Below are 17007 nucleotides of genomic sequence, written 5' to 3'. Positions count from 1 at the left end.
GTGTAGTTCACTTAATCCTAATTCGACATTCATTGCTTGACGCCTTCTCGATGTAGAAGTCGTATATCACCTAAATTCGCTTCCAGGTAACGAGACGTGCTACACATTCGACGAGGAGGCGGCGGCACCCGCCGAGCCGGCGGAGGCAGCGTGGCCGCGGTGGGAGGTGGAGTTCCGGCCCGAGCCGTGGGCGGCGGCGGTGGCGGCGGTGGTGTCGCTGGGGCTGGCGGTGTGCGTGGCGGTGGGCGCGCACCTGGCGTGGCGCGTCGCGGCCGGCGACGTGCTGGAAGGCCGGCCGGCGCTCACGCTGCTGCTGCTGCTGGCCACGGCCGCCTCGCTCGCCACGGCCGCCGCCTTCCTGGTGCGCGCGCGCGACCCGCCGCTGCAGGCGCTGCTGTGCGCCGCCAGGGCCTCCGCGGCCGCCCTCTCCTACGCGCTGCTCTTCTCCCTCATGCTGGCGCGCGCTCTCATGCTCGCCGCCTGCGACGCTGACGGCGCCGTCGCCAGCAGTTTCCTCAGCCACGTCAACGGCTACCTCCAGGTACAACGCCTGTCACCTCTGGGCAGTCTCCGGAACAAAAACGTCTCTCACTTCTTTCCAGTGTTCTCGTTCCATTTCGACACTGTCGAGTTGTGCCACAATGACGCACTCTAAGCTACGATAGCTTCAGCACATATCACGTGGAAGCGATGTTTATTACTGTAGCACTGTACAGAATGCTGAATTTGTGAGCGGAATGGAGTACTTGCTTGCGTCAAGCGTGATTGACAGACATGAGTACGTTATCAGAAAGTCTCTAATTATTAACTTTCAGTTTACAGCAAGCCCCTCCGAGAAAATATGTAGTTGTACTAAATGTTAAACTACTGTACTAAATGTTATTCTCATAGACACTCGGATAATGTTGCGGAAGCTGCACAATATTTCGACGAGACAGCTACCCGTCATCTTCAGGTCCTTATTGACATGTTGCTCTTTTTTTCCTTTATTGTAATTTCATTCTCCTGCCCCTATGGGGCAGGGGATGGCTGGCAGCAGCACAGTCCACTGCTCTTCAGCCAAATGGCTTTAACAAAAATACAAAGGGAACTCTTACATAAAGGATGGGGATAAAAGGGGGACATAAAGTACAGTAAACGGAGATGATGGGAGTTAAAATATACACTAATATGGGGACATTCTTTTTTTCACTTTCTTTCTTTCACTGATGCCATGTCCCGCACTGACTCAGGGTCGACATTGTTAGGAACGGATTTGGCAATGTTAGTGAAAAGGGGTGGCCAGATGCCCTTCCTGCCACCACCCCGTATCCCCGGGACGGAATTAGTGTACCCCTACTGTCTGTGTCGACTGTAATTAATGGAATAGTGTGAGTGTGTTTAGATGTCTGCAAGTCTTGTAACTGAGGCGGGATGTGGGGACCAGCCCGGTATTCACCTAGTGGGATGTGGAAAACCGCCTAAAAACCACATCCAAGCTGGCCGGCACACTGGCCCTCGTCGTTAATCCGCCGGGCGGATTCGATCCGGGGCTGGCGCGCCTACCCGAGTCCAGTAAGCAGCACATTAGTGCTCTGAGCTACCCTGGTGGGTGGCACTATTACAGGGACATTGGGGGACATTTAAAAAGTCGACATAGAGTTAAAAGAAGACAGCTGGCAATGCGTTGTGTACTTAAAATCACTCGACTCAAACACAAGTTAAAAGGCAGCCACAGTATAAAAATCACACAGAGTGAGACACTTAAAGAACAAAACCACTGGAAACGACAGAACACTCACAAAGAATAAAAACCGCTGGTAGGGACCTGCCGGAGGACTGGAGGTCGGAGAGGAGGAAAAAAGAGGGGAGGAGGGATGGGGAGTGGGAGGAAGAGGAAAAGGGGGGACAGGGGGCACACCAAAAGGCAGGAGACGGGCAGAGCAGGGAAGACAAGGCAGGAGGGAGTGCAGAGACACTGAATGGGAGCACAGGAGTGGGAGGGGGCGTAGGAGGGGGAAAGCCACTCAGGAGAAGGGAGGGGCAGGAGAGGGAGCCCTGAGCAGGAGGCAGGAGGAAGGTGGGGTTAGAGTTGGTTGGAGGGGCAGACGTCAGGGCGAAGCTCATTATCTGGGACCGGTAGATGCTGCAAGTTGCGCTCGGAAAGGAGGTGGAGGGTGTGGAGAGGAGAGAGGGTGGGACACAATGGTAAAGGCATGACAATGGGCTGAGGGTGGAGAGGAAGGGAGACACCAGGGGGTGAGGGGGATCAAGTCGGCGGACAATATACAGGGTGCAAATGTGTTCAAGGAGAGGGAGAAGTTGGGGAAAGGGGATGAGGTTGTAGAGGATGCGCCTGGGGGGCGGAAGGTGCATGCAGAAGGCGAGGCGGAGTGCATGGCATTCGAGGATTTGGAGGGCTTTATAGAACGTGGGAGGGGTGGAAATCCAAGCAACGCTGGCATATCAAAGGATGGGGCGGAGCAAGGACTTGTAGTTGTGAAGGATGGTGGAAGGATGCAGTCCCCATGTCCAGCCACACAAGAGTTTCAGGAGGTGGAGTCTTTTGTGAGCATTGTTGCATTGTAAGGAGATGGAGAGTCCAGGTGAAGTGGCGGTCGGGGGAGAGGCCAAGGTATTTGAGGGTAGGAGTGAGGTGGATAGAACAGCCATAAATGGAGACGGGAGAAGCGGGTGGTGTGGCCTATGATGATCGCCTGAGTCTTGGAGGGCTGACGTGTTGCTGCAATGGATAGCCAATATATACGCTGACTCGCTAGAAGAGCGCAGGTGTCAAGGATTAAGACTATAACGTCATCGTAGACGAATAATAGAGCACGGTGACATCCAGTGCCCCCTGCCGTATAAACTGGCCACGGGCTTCTCATTCGCGACGCGGGAAAAGCGCGGCCGTAGTTAGCGGCCCAGCGCGCTTGCGTGCAGAGTGTTGGCGCCCCGTGTAAGTGTACGGACTTCGATTCTCCGTCCGTGTTGACTTGAATTCGTTCGACCTGCGGACGACGATGGCTTAGTACCATCAGTGCTGGTTCCCACCCCTTGCTGAGTTGAAATCTAGTGTCTCCATTGATCACGTCGTTATTTATGGGAATTTCTACTGCTTCTTTAATGATGGAGTCCCCGTACGCGGATCTTTGTCTCTCCGTAGTTCATGTTGTGTCCCGCGTCAAGACAGTGTTCAGCCACAACAGACTTTTCTGGCTGACGCAGTCTGGTGTGACGTCTGTGTTCCGCACATCTATTCTTACCAGTGCGGCAAGTCTGGCCAATGTATGATTTCCCATAATCGCACGGTATTTTACATATCCGTGGTCTCCTTAGACCTGAGCCGTCTTTAGCACAACCCAGCATAGTTTGCACACGAGCTGGAGAGCGGAAGACACATTTTATTTTATGTTTTTTCCAGCTTGTCAGTCCTAAAGGACACACCACCAACATATGATAGAAAAACTATCCTCTTGGATTTCTCAGTTCCAGGGCAGGGGGCACTGGATGTCGCCGATCTCTATGATCCGTTTACGATGACGTTATAGCCTTAACCCTTGGCGGCTGAGCTCTTCTAGAACCTGCGACCGTAGCGGTCACGCGGTTCCAGACTGCAGCGCCTTTAACCGCACGGCCACTTCGGCCGGCGTCAAATCGGATTGAGGTAGCGCCCTTGCGAAACAAGCTCTGTCATCCTGACAGACCAGCGGTCGGGTACAACGTCGTTTAACCATTATCGTACTGGTTTATGCCAGTTACGTGGCGCACCAACTTCCTACCAAATAAAGGTCTGTGGTTCAGCATCTTCCAGTTGAGGAAAGAGCCATAGCTGCAGCGCATCAAGATAAAAAAACACCGAGTAAGTGAGGATCATAAACTTTCGGGCAAGATGACACACAAAACAATTAATAAAGGGGAGTCTCGTTGCAACTGTACCGTCTCTTGGTGATTTACTGACCTAAAGATGTGCACAATATGTGTGTTCGCATTTCCACTTAGATGAAATGTCGATTCATCACTGAAGACGAGACGATCCAGTAAATCTTCATCGTATGCAGCAACATTTTGTTTGCAAAGCTGGCATATAAACTGTAGTCTGTAGACTTCAGAGCTCGTAACGACTGCATACTGTAAGGACATACGTTAAAGCATATCCTTAAAGATCTTCAGACAGACGTCAACTAGCCTTCCGAACAGATATATTGGGGATACATGTGAAAGACCTTCTCACTAGTTCAACACGCTCTTGTCACTGTTGGTCTTGCCTTACTATTCCTTTTGCAAAGACCGCCGGTATCTTCAAACTTATGATACCGTCTACGGATGTTATTATCATTTGGAGGATTACTATTGGACCTAATAGGAAACGCATACTGCATTGCAACAACGTATTCAGTCCTTGCAAACAGTAAAACACAAAACCTTTCTGTTCAATAGTCGCCATGTTTGCTACTAGCGCTTTCTAACAGAAGACTCAGCAAACAGTGCATACGCATATACAAACAAAACTGTTTGAGTTTGTCTTTCATTTGATGTATTACTTATAACTGTAAATTGAATGTAATACGTGCTACCGATACTCATTTTTAAACACCCGCCGGCCGCGGTGGTCACGCGGTTAAGGCGCTCAGTCCGGAACCGCGCGACTGCTACGGTCGCAGGTTCGAATCCTGCCTAGGGCATGGATGTGTGTGATGTCCTTAGGTTAGTTAGGTTTAAGTAGTTCTAAGTTCTAGGGGACTGATGACCACAGATGTTAAGTCCCATAGTGCTCAGAGCCATTTGAACCATTTTAAACACCCGGTATAACGAAAGCTTCATTGGAGCATCCCGATTTTACTATCATTTCTGTGGCACATTCCCCATCCATTATAACATACTGGGTTCTATTAGTCAAATATTCCTCAAATCAGTCACATATTTGTGAAGACACTCCAGACGATCGTGCCTTGGTTAACGGTCAACGGTGTACTGTGTCGAACGCCCCACGGAAATCTGGGAAGATGCAATCTGCATCTCTTGCTTGAACATTGTCGTGTATGAATAAAACAGTTTACGCTTGACACGGGTGGTTTCTCAGGAATCCGTGCTGTTTCTCTGAAAAAAATTTGTTTTCCTCTAGGAATGTCATAATGTTTGAGCTTGTAATTTTCTCTAGGATCGTGCAAGAGGCGGCCGTCAGCGATGTTGGTCTGTAGTTCTGAACAACCTGTTTATCACTCGTTTTGTAAAATCCAGCCCAGGTTGAGATCATGGCCTCAACTGACCCTATATTTCATCAACCAACGCCACTTCATTTACCTTTACCTCCTGCGTCTGGCTTAAAAATTATCACTGCCACCCAGCTCGTGTTTCTCTTCACAATAGCTGAAGACCATAGAAATGCCCTCACAGGAAACCCTTTCGTGCAGAACAGGGTGGCGGGAAACTTGCTGTTAGTGTCGGATGATTGTTTCTACGATAATAAACATGACTACATATTGCACCCTCAGCAAAGAAATATATCTTGGTAATCCATTTATTTACACGATGTTCTCATCTAATTTTCCAGCTTTTTTATTTTTCCGCGCATTTTCTAGTCGTATTTCATGTAGCGTTTTCGTTGACATTGGAACCTATTACAGGTATTACCATTAACTCGTCAACGGAGTAAAACAGGCACCATTTAGTGCTTCTTTGTTGAAGTTGGCACGTAACTCGAAAACTGATTCTCTCAACTGATCACGTACGGCAATCCCCTAGCAAAAAGAGCTACACGGAACTGTTCCGATGAATAACATTCAACGAAATTGCATCTGTCATTCTTAAATATGACATTACATGCAACACTTAGCAGTAATAACCGATAAAATACACTCCGTGGGCCGGCCGTAGTGGCCGAGCGGTTCTAGGCGCTTCAGTCTGGAACCGCGCAACCGCTCCGGTCGCAGGTTCGAATCCTGCCTCGGGCATGGACGTATGTGATGTCCTTAGGTTAGTTAGGTTCAAGTAGTTCTAAGTTCTAGGGGACTGATGACCTCAGCTGTTAAGTCCCATAGTGCTCAGAGCCATTTGAACCATTTACACTCCGTGGATAAATAAATGTAACACCCAGAGTCATAGGTCGCGAAACGGAAACAGCAGTGAAAATCAAGAACGTTTTATTTGCAACAGCTACCTACACCTTGCATCTATTTCTCTACATAACCGCCTCTCCAACTAAATGTACCAACTTTGCAGTACCGTCGTCGCAGAAAGCAGCCGCCTTTGCTTTCTGCCAATTCCGTACGCCGATCTGCATCTTATTGTCTGTGCCAAGAAGTTGTCTTCATACGCAGTGGTTCATGTAAACAGAGACGAAAATCGGAGGGAGCCAAGTCTGCTCTGTGTGGTGGGAGTTCAAACACTTCCCATCGAAAACACTGAAGGAGCGTCCTCATCGCCCTGCAGTGTGCGGCCGGGAGCTGTCATGAAGAAGGAACTGCACGACAGTTACACTACTGGCCATTAAAATTCCTACACAAGGAAGAAATGCAGATGATAAGCGGGTATTCATTGGACAGATATATTATACTAGAACTGACGTGTTACTACATTTTCACGCAATTTGGGTGCATAGATCCTGAGAAATCAGTACCCAGAACAATCACCTCTGGCCGTAATAACGGCCTTGATACGCCTGGGCATTGAGTCAAACAGAGCTTGGATGGCGTGTACAGGTACAGCTACCCATGCAGCTTCAACGCGATACCACAGTTCATAAAGAGTAGTGACTGGCGTATTGTGAAGACCCAGTTGTTTGGCCACCATTGAAGAGGCGTTTTCAGTTGTTGAGAGATCTGGAGAATGTGCTGGCCAGGGCAGCAGTCGAACATTTTCTGTATCCAGAAAGGCCCGTACAGGACCTGCAACATGCGGTCGTGCATTATCCTGCTGAAATGTAGGGTTTCGCAGGGATCGAATGAAGGGTAGAGCCACGGGCCGTAACACATCTGGAATGTAACGTCCACTGTTCAAGGGCCGTCAATGCCAACAAGAGGTGACCGAGACGTGTAACCAATGGCACCCCATACCATCACGCCGCGTGATACGCCAGTATGGCGATGACGAAAACACGCTTCCAATGTGCGTTCATTGCGATGTTACCAAACACGGATGCGACCATCATGATGTTGTAAACAGAACCTGGATTCATTCGAAAAAATGACGTTTTGCCATTCGTGCACCTAGGTTCGTCGTTGAGTACACCATCGCAAGCGCTCCCGTCTGTGATGCAGCGTCAAGGGTAACCGCAGCCCTGGTCTCCGAGCTGATAGTCCACGCTGCTGCAAACGTCGTCGAACTGTTCGTGCAGATGGTCGTTGTCTTGCAAACGTCCCCATCTGTTGACTCAGGGATCGAGACGTGGCTGCACGATCCGTTACAGCCACGCGCATAAGATGCCTGTCATCTCGACATGCTAGTGATACGAGGCCGTTGGGATCCACCACGGCGTTCCGTATTACCCTCCTGAACCCACCGATTCCGTATTCTGCTAACAGTCATTGGATCTCGACCAACGCGAGCAGCAATGTCGCGATACGATAAACCCCATTCGCGATAGGCTACAATCCGACCTTTATCAAAGTCGGAAACGTGATGGTATGCATTTCTCCTCCTTACACGAGGCATCACAACAACGTTTCACCAGGCAACGCCTGTCAACTGCTGTTTGTGTATGAGAAATCGGTTGGAAACTTTCCTCATGTCATCACGTTGTAGGTGTCGCCACCGGCGCCAACCTTGTGTGAATGTTCTGAAAAGCTAATCATTTGCATATCACAGCTTCTTCTTCCTGCGGTAAAATTTTGCGTCTGTAGGACGTCATGTTCATGGTGTAGCAATTTTAATGGCCAGTAGTGTACGTTGTGGGGGCTGCATAAAATGAGGCGAAATCTCTTACAAGCACTCACACAGGGTGACAATTACTGGACTATATGAAACGAAATCGTCATAACTTCTGAACTGCCCTCCTTCTCTGCTGACGACCAACTCCTCAACCTTGTTCACCTTCTGTCCCTCCAGCTCAACTCACGTCGCTCTGCCATTTTTGTTTCCCTTGACCTCCAAAATGCCTATGACCGTGTATGGCATCCCGGTCTCCTCTTTAAACTCCAAACCTACGCCCTGCCTATCAATTTTGTCCGTCTGGTCGCTTCCTTCCTCTCGCACCGTCCTTCCTATGTCACCCTCCACAACACCAACTCCCGTATCTTTTATCCCACGGCTGGCGTCCCCCAGGGTTCTGTCCTCTCCCCTCTCCTTTATCTCTTGTATACAGCTGATATGCCCAAGCCACCCCCACCAGTTCACCTTCTCCAATATGCTGATGACACCGCCTTCCTGGCTCTCTATCCTACCCTTCAACGGTCTCAACGTACCCTCCAAACCCACCTTAACCAGTTCACCACTTGGTGTAATCAGTGGCTCCTCCGTCTCAACCCCTCCAAAACCCAGGCAATCATCATAGGCCGTACCACTCGCTCCTTTCGCCTCCAAGATTTCTACCTCACCCTTTATGGTCGTCCTATCCAACTCACCCCCACCCTGAAATACCTTGGCCTCACCCTTGACCGACACCTCACCTGGACCCCTCATCTCCTGACCATCCAGCAGAAAGCCCATTCCCGCCTCCGCCTGCTGAAACTCCTGTCCGGCCGGACATGGGGATTGCATCCTTCTACCATCCTCCACACCTACAAATCCCTCATCCGTCCTATCCTCTGTTATGCCAGCGTCGCCTGGATCTCCGCCCCCACCCGCTTTTACAAGGCTCTCCAAATCCTTGAACGCCATGCGCTCCGCCTTGCCTTCCGTATCCGCCTTCCTTCCCCCACACGGCTCCTGTATGAACTGATCCCCTTCCCCCACCTCCTCTTGTTCCTCCAACATCTCCGCATCCTTTACATTGTTCGCAGGCTTGATCCCCCCCACCCTCTGGTTTCCTCCTTCCTCTCCACCCCCCGCCCGTTGCCGCGCCTCTATCGCTGTATCCCTCCCTCTCTCCACCTCCACACCCTCCATCTCCTTCATCAGGGCAATTTCCAACGCCTTCCCCTCCCGGATGACGAACTTCGCCGTGACATATACCCTTCCTTCCAACTATAACCCGGCCTTGTTCCCCCCCCCCCTCCCCAGGGCCCCCTTCTCCTCTTTCTTCCTTCTCCCAGAGCGGATTTTCCTCCATCCCCCCCCTCCCCTGAGACCCTGCCCCCCATACTTGCCTCTCTCCTTCCCACATCCCTCCCTACCTGGCCCTCTTCCGAGCGCCCCCCATTCCCCTCCCCCATCTCTTCCCCTCCCTCCCTTCTTCAGGTCTCCCTCATCTCCTTGAACCTGGCAGATCCTCTGTATTGCTCATCAACAGTGTGCCACGTCAGTGTTGTGTTTCGTGCTGTTTCCCGTGTGCGTCAAGAGGTGTGATTTTAATTGTGTACTGCCTTGAGGTTCGCCGTCAGTGTTACGCTGTGTGCTATGCCATCCGTCAACACCTTTATGCTCCAGTCATACTGTGCCTTGTGTTCTTTTAATCGTCGCAGTGTGTGGATTTTTTGTGTGTGCTACTTTTAAACAGTTTTTTATCTCCATTTTACAGTCACCCCGTTTTTTGTATATTGCCTTCCATGATGTTCTCCCTTTTTGTATCTATGTTCGCCTTCTTCTCTCCTTTGCTGTTTTTAAATGTCTTCTCTTGTTTTGTTCTATGTCTTTCGGCTGAAGAGCAGCGCATATGCTGCTGCCAGCCCGCCCCGATGGGGAATTGAAATACAATAAAGAAAAAAAAAAAAAAAAAAAAAAAAAACTTCTGAACTGGTTGGGTTAGGATATTCAAACTGCAGAGTTGGCTGCGGGACATGCTGGGAATTAGTATGCGGATGTATGGTTTGGTTTAGTAATGAAGCGCACTTTCATTTGCATGGGTTCGTCAGTAAGCAAAATTGGCGCATTTGGGGGCCTGAGAATCCGCATTTCGCAATCGAGCACTCTCAACGGGTGACTGCGTGATGTGGCCGGCCGTTGTGGCCAAGTGGTTCTAGGCGCTTCAGTCTGGAATCCTGCCTGGGGCATAGATGTGTGTGATGTCGTTAGGTTAGTTAGGTTTAAGTAGTTCTAAGTCCTAGGGGACTGATGACCTCAGATGCTCTGTTGCCTGTGTCTATGTGCCTGTGGTTCTGTCAGTGTGATCATGTGATGTATCTGACCCCAGGAATGTGTCAATAAAGTTTCCCCTTCCTGGGACAATGAATTCACGGTGTTCTTATTTCAATTTCCAGGAGTGTAGATCTCCTGGAACATTCTGTGTCATCCTGCGCCACTAGTCATAGACAAACAGCGGCCGTATTAGAGAATTACTGTTGCATCTGTAGGTTGTCCTTAACACCGCAATACAAACAGCTGCATTTGGAGCTTGACTGGGGAGGCACGAATGGCATTGCATTGTGTTCAGCGATGAAAGGGGGTTCTACATTACCCCTGACGACCGTCGTAGCCGAGCATTGTGGCGACGTGGGAGAGGTGCCATTCTTCCAATGTTTTGGTGAGTCACAGCAGCGTTATTTCAGGTGTCACGATGAGATGAGCCATTTGGTATGACTACGGCTAGTAGTGACTGAGGGAACTCGGACAGCACAGAGGTGCACCACAGACATAATGCGTCCTCCCTTGTCCCTTCTTATGCGGCTGTATCATGGTGCCATTTTTCAACAGGGCTATGCTATTCACAGCCAGCACCTTTATCTCTGAACTGTCTCCTTGATGCTGAGGTATTCCCATGGACAGGAAAATCTCCAGACCTGTCTCCAGTAAAAAACGTATGAGACCAGCTCACATATCAACTCCATCGCTGTGCCAGTGTCCGGGACATGAAACACTAGTTACAACTGTTGTAGGCCAAGGTTAATCACGAGAGTATTCAATGGCTTAGTGACATCCTTCCAAACAAATCAGTGCATGCATTCAAGCCAGAGTGAGTGGTACATCATACTGGTAACTCGGCTCATACTGCCGCATTCTTTGTAAATTTGATTCAAGTCTGTAATCACGGAAATCATATATCTTCTCAAAGCGTGAAGTTTCATTTCTTGGTACTTCATTTAGTCAGGATGTGTATTAACCATGTAATTGTAAGGAAGAAAATGAAAAAAAACTCACGAGGAACCCCTTGAGTGTGAGGTCGCAAAAGGCCAGTGATGTCTACAGCATTAGAAGCCCCACATATTGTCTACCATGCAACCATAGTATTGGCTGCCAATGGCATCAGGGGGCGGGACTGGAGGTATCCAACGGTGAGCGCAGCACAAGACTACAGAGCGTAGTTGAACTGCTTGGTCGATGAGAAACAGAAGTGCTACAGTGCTACTGTTGTTGATACAAAGCAGGGCAATGGCAACGACAAGGAAAGCAAAAACATCGGATTATAAATAGTAGAAGTTGACATTTCATCAGAAAGGAACCCCAAGAACTTCACAGAGTGAGAAAGAAGTGGCAGTTGAAATATTAGCATTTCTGCAACATGAATCAGAGGAATGTGTGGTGCCGTATACACTCGATCGTGCGGACAGTATTCATGAGGAGTACGATGATGGCGATACGTGCTTAAGAAGTGAAAGTGATGTTGACACACGTGTCGAGCCATGTAATTCATCACCCTTGTCGGACAAGGAGTCACAAATCCCGTCTCCATTGAGACGCAGTAAAGGATAATCGTTGTCCGAAGAGCGAGTGCTAAACATAATTACCTACATGGAAGATCATCCGCAGTGTGGTAAAGAAGCAATTGTGAACAAATTTCGAATGAGTCTGTAAGAATATGATCATATAGTGCATAAGAAAAACTACTGATATTCAAGGTAGGACAAGGCACATTCGTTAGAAAAACTGGTGCTTGCACGTTTCAAAGCTGCTCGATACAATTTACAGGATGTGCGTGGTAATGACGTACTACATTATCCACGTCAAATTGCGCGACATAGTTTACAATGATTTCCAGGGAAGCAGTGGATGATTGCGTAACTTCAAACATTGCCACAGAATTGGAACACGTAAGATAAATACATTACAAACAAAGCGCATTCGGCACGAAAATTTGTAGACGAGATACATAAACTTATCCCATCGTTCAGTAAGGAATTTGTTGTCAACTGTGACCAATCGAAATTTGAAGAGGAAAGGCAGACGAAAGGAACTCTGGAAATTAGAGGTATCAAAATAGTTCTATCAAGATCAACTAAGATCAGTGCCTTAATGCATTCGTTTCAATTATGCCGACTATTAATCTGGATGGTAAATTCTCTGGGAAGTTATTTATTGTGCTACCAGAAGTTGGAGATGCTCTGCCCCCTACGATTCTTTCTCGTGTGAGTGATCTTGAACGAACAGTATGAAATATTTACGTCACAGCACGCGAGAATGGGAAAATGGGCTAAGAGATAAGCTTCAGGACCGACTGCTTCGCATTCAGTTGCATACCATCATTAGTTCTCATCACTCGGTTGCGCCAATATGATTTTATATACATTGTAAAGAACGCATACCGAGCTCAATGTTCTGCACGGTTGTAACTCCCAAGGAGTTCGCCTTCGATCTTGATGGTGCCAACCTCTGTGATCACTGTGGCGCGCCATTTTTCACTCTATCCTGAGTCGTTTTTTTTGAACATTTCTTGAATGTCGATGACGTATATTTTGTGGAGTGTAATACATACATCCCACAGAAGGTTGATCTCTGCACCAACAGAACACTCATTTTCTGTCGCACTATGGATGTACACACATCAAAAAAGTTGTGCATCACTCCGGTTCCCAGACGTTGAGTGTGGATAGTGTATCACAGACACAGTCCCTTTAAGTGTTCAGAGATGTCACTAAGCCCACCCAAAGATGTAAACAACCATGCATGAGCAGCGCCTATTAGACGGCGGGGCTCCGACAGCCGATCAGTTGGTCATTCCACCAGGAAGGAGGTACACGGCTCGTATTGTCTGCAGTTCAACCACGTCTAGACGGTCAATACTGCGGTTCGATCGCGTCCGCATTGTTACTTGTGCCAGGAAGGGCTCTCAATAAGGGAAGTGTCCATGTGTCTCAGAGTGAACCACAGCGATGTCGTTCGGATATGGAGGTGATACAGAAAGACAGGAGCTGCCGATGACATGCCTCGCTCAGGTCGGCCAAGGGCTACTGCTGCAGTGGATGACCGCTACCTATGGATTATCGTTCGACGGAGCACTGACAGCAACGCCACCATGTTGAATAATGCTTTTCGTGCAGACGCAGGGAGTCGTGTTATGACTCAAACTGTGCGCAATAGGCTTCACGATGAGCAACTTCACTGCCGACGTCCATGCTGGGTCCATCTTTGCAACCACGACATCATGCCGCGTATGCCTTCAACCAGACAATCGTCGGAGACGTGTTTGGAGGCAACCTGGTCAGGATGAACGCCTTAGACACACTATCCAGCGAGTGCAGCAAGGTGGAGGGTCCCTGCTGTTTTTGGGTGGCATTATGGGGGGCCAACGTACGGCGCTGGTGGTCATGGAAGGCGCCGTAACGACTGTACGATACGTGAATGCCATCCTCCGACCACAGGGCAACCATATCGGCAGCATATTGGCGAGATATTCGTCTTCATGGGCGACAATTCGCGCCGCCATCGTGCACGTGTTGTGAATGACTTCCTTCAGGATAACGACATCGCTCGACTAGAGTGGCCAGCATGTTCTCCAGACATGAACCCTACCGAACATGCCTGGGATGCATTGAAAAGGGCTGTTTATGGACGACGTGACCCACCAACCACTCTGAGAGAATCTACGCCGAATGGCTGTTGAGGAGTGGGACAATCTGGTGCCTTGGTGAACTTGTGGATAGTATGCCACGACGAATACAGGCATGCATCAATACAAGAGCACGTGCTATTGGGTATTAGAGGTACCAGTGTGTACAGCAATCTGGACCACCAACTCTGAAGATCTCGCTGTATGGTGGTACAACATGCAATGTGTGGTTTTAATGAGCAATAAAAAGGGCCATCGAAATACTTAAACACCCTAACAACATGAACAGGGAGGATGGACTTAGGCTTGCCCCATCTTGGCTGCCAGCAATCAGAGCCCAACAGACCGCACTGTCAACACGAGGCACGAGCACTACCGGTGAGTAACTGCCGCCGCGCGGCCGACGTCCAGCAGTTGGTAAACATCAGCAAACTTCTCATTCGACGGTGGCCACCAATCATGGTACATAACACAAGAGCCATTAGACAACAGAGGTCACGTTCTCCCTCCACCGCAATAACCAATTAAAATAAATTTCCCTCTCCTTCTTCCTGAAGTGACCAATGAAACTAACTACCTTTTAAAATTATGACGTAATGGCATGCGCAGTGAACACTAACAACAAAATATAAAGGACAGTGCATAGCCAGAACACACCATTAGACCCAGATGAAGGCCGCAGCAATCGTGGCCGAAACGTTAGTTTTTCTATAGCAGCAGTAGTTTTTACATTATGACGCAGTACCAAACCCAGAAAACTTTTCAAATAGTTCAAATGGCTCTGAGCACTATGGGACTTCTGAGGTCATCAGTCCCCTAGAACTTAGAACTACTTAAACCTAACCTAAGGACATCACACACATCCATGCCCGAGGCAGGATTCGAACCTGCGACCGTAGTGGTCGCACGGTTCCAGACTGTAGCAGCTAAAACCGCTTGGCCACACCGGCCGGCTGAAAACTTTCATGTCGGCGAAAATGATGTTTATGTTGATCTCTATTTCAAATTTCTGCACAGGTTCCGGAACTCTCAGAACCGAGGTGAGTCATTATTAGCTAACATTTTTCCTGTCGTGATTGTTAACATAACATTTCCAGACAAGCCTTACTAAAGATTGAACTTACGGCCTCGCACTAAAGGGGTTCCTCGTCAGCTCGCATTAAATGATCCCACAGAACAGGTAGCTGTCCTAAACTGGAGCATAGTGCTAGCAGCAAGTGTTGTAGCTGCGTGGGTGAAGGTCTGTAACCGCTGGTGGCCGCTACGTCTGCAGGCCTCGTGGTATGGTCTAAATGTGTGCCTTTCTTTGCAAGCGGGCCTCACCACACCACTTCCTGCCCGAGGAGATTTCGACTAAGGGACCCGGCATGTCAGCCGAGAGCGCTAATGCGCTTCATCCTGGACTCAGGTAGGCGCGCCGGCCCTGGATCGAATCTGCCCGGTGTATTAACGACGTGGGCCGGTGTGTCGGCCAGCCTGGATGTGGTTTTTTGGCGGTTTTCCACCTCCTGCTAGGTGAATACCGGGCTGGTCCCCACATTTCGCCTCAGTTGCACGACACGCGGAAATCTGTAAAGGTTCCGCACTATTTCATAGCTTACACTAGACGCAGACAGCTGGGGTACACTGATTCCTTCCTGGCGGGTATGGGGTGGTAGCTGGAAGGGCATCTGGCCACGCCTTTAAATTAACCTTGCCAAAACCGTTGTAACCACGCCGACCCTGCTCACATTGCGGGACTCAGGCGCAAAGTGAAAGAAAGAAAGAAAGAAAAAGATTTCGACTGAGGGAGGCGGATACTGTGTCCGCAGAGCTCGCTGTGCTTCCTGATGGCGCTGACGCCGTCGACGCTGGTGCTGCAGTTCTGGCTGGAGTGGCCGTCGGGCGCAGGGCAGCGCGAGGCGTGCCGCGGCGGCGGCGTGGCGCTGTCGCTGCAGCTGGGCTGCGACGCGCTGCTGCTGCTGCTGCTGGTGTCGGTGTCGCCGCTGGCGGCGCGCTCTCGCCGCAACTACCGCGAGGGCGCCTGCTTCCTGGCGGCCGCGCTGCTCAGCGCCGCCGTCTGGGCCGGCTGGCTGGCCGCCTTCCTGCTGGCCGGCGACGCGTGGCGCGACGCGGCGCTCGCCTCGGGGCTCGCCGCCACCGCCTGCTGCGTCGTCGTCGCCGTCTTCGTGCCGCGCACCTACCTCATGCTGTCGTCGGCGGTGCGCTCGCACCTGGCCAGCGCGCTGCCCGGCTCGCTCGCCGCCTCCGCCTGCGCCCTCAACTCGGCGGCGGCGCTGGGCGGCGTCGCGGGCTCCCAGCAGGGGCTGTACGCCTCCGTCAACGCCGACCTGGGGGGCCCCGGCGCCGCCGCTGGCAACTTCTACTCGCCCGACGCCGGGCTGCCGTTCGGCGGGTCGCCGCGCGTCCACAGCAAGCTGTCGCACTTCTGACACGAGGAGTCGGCGGCCGGAGACTTTGAAGCCTCCGACCGCCACTGGGGACGGGGCCGGACCGCGTCCTCCTCCACCGCCGGCAGCTCGGCAGACAGCGACACGCGCATTGCCGACGACAAGTTCTCCGTCGTCTGCAGTCACCCCAGGGCGACCGACCCCACCACTGATCTCTAACTGCGGCGACTCTCAGTAGACTGGCTCTCCCAGTCACTGGTCAAAAACCCCTGACGTCTGCTGATATGACGCTCGTATCCTAGATGCCATGTCCCGATACGTTCCGGCATCCTTCTACAGCAGAGATATTCATGAAAACGAAATTTGACTTCATGAAATTGGAGCACCCCACCCGGTTTTTAAAAATGCTGTTTTGTTCACAGATGCCTTGATCGCGTTTGGTGTATTTATCACAATTAACCAGTTTCGCGTCCAACCAGTCACCTCAGGATTAGAATCTCCTTAATAAAGTAACATATCAAGTAATCATCTAGCGCACATCTCTTTTATTTAAAAGCTGGCTCAAAAAAGGAATTGAAACACCCTGTGTAAGTCAAGTCGTCTACAGTCAATTTATTTATCAAATATCAATGAAACTAGACGAGCCAATTAGCTTACCACTTTTCAGACACTTTCGATTTTGTCCTGCTTATCCACCATTTGCCTTAGTTACTCGCTTAATAGCAAAAGAGTAGTTTCAATAACTTTTTTCGGATCCAAATTTTCACTGCGATGTTATATTTCAGTGCGATGTTATCAGCGGGGCCTCACACAATATGAGACTACCCATAAATTCATATG

General features: G+C 50.0%; 1 protein-coding gene across 1 annotated transcript in view; it reads left to right on the top strand.

Annotated features, from left to right (window-relative positions):
- LOC124789009 overlaps positions 1 to 16209 on the top strand; it is a 260631-nt gene extending 244422 nt beyond the window's left edge. The window contains exons 8-9 of the mRNA XM_047256296.1: positions 87 to 541; positions 15589 to 16209. Coding sequence (XP_047112252.1) covers positions 87 to 541; positions 15589 to 16209 — 1076 coding nt within the window. The remainder of the gene's footprint in view (positions 1 to 86; positions 542 to 15588) is intronic.
- Positions 16210 to 17007: the final 798 nt, after the last annotated feature.

Source organism: Schistocerca piceifrons, chromosome 3, assembly GCF_021461385.2.
Source record: "Schistocerca piceifrons isolate TAMUIC-IGC-003096 chromosome 3, iqSchPice1.1, whole genome shotgun sequence".
Lineage (NCBI taxonomy): Eukaryota > Metazoa > Arthropoda > Insecta > Orthoptera > Acrididae > Schistocerca > Schistocerca piceifrons.
The sequence above is the reverse complement of the archived record's forward strand: the minus strand, read 5'-3'. Positions and strand labels throughout refer to the sequence as shown.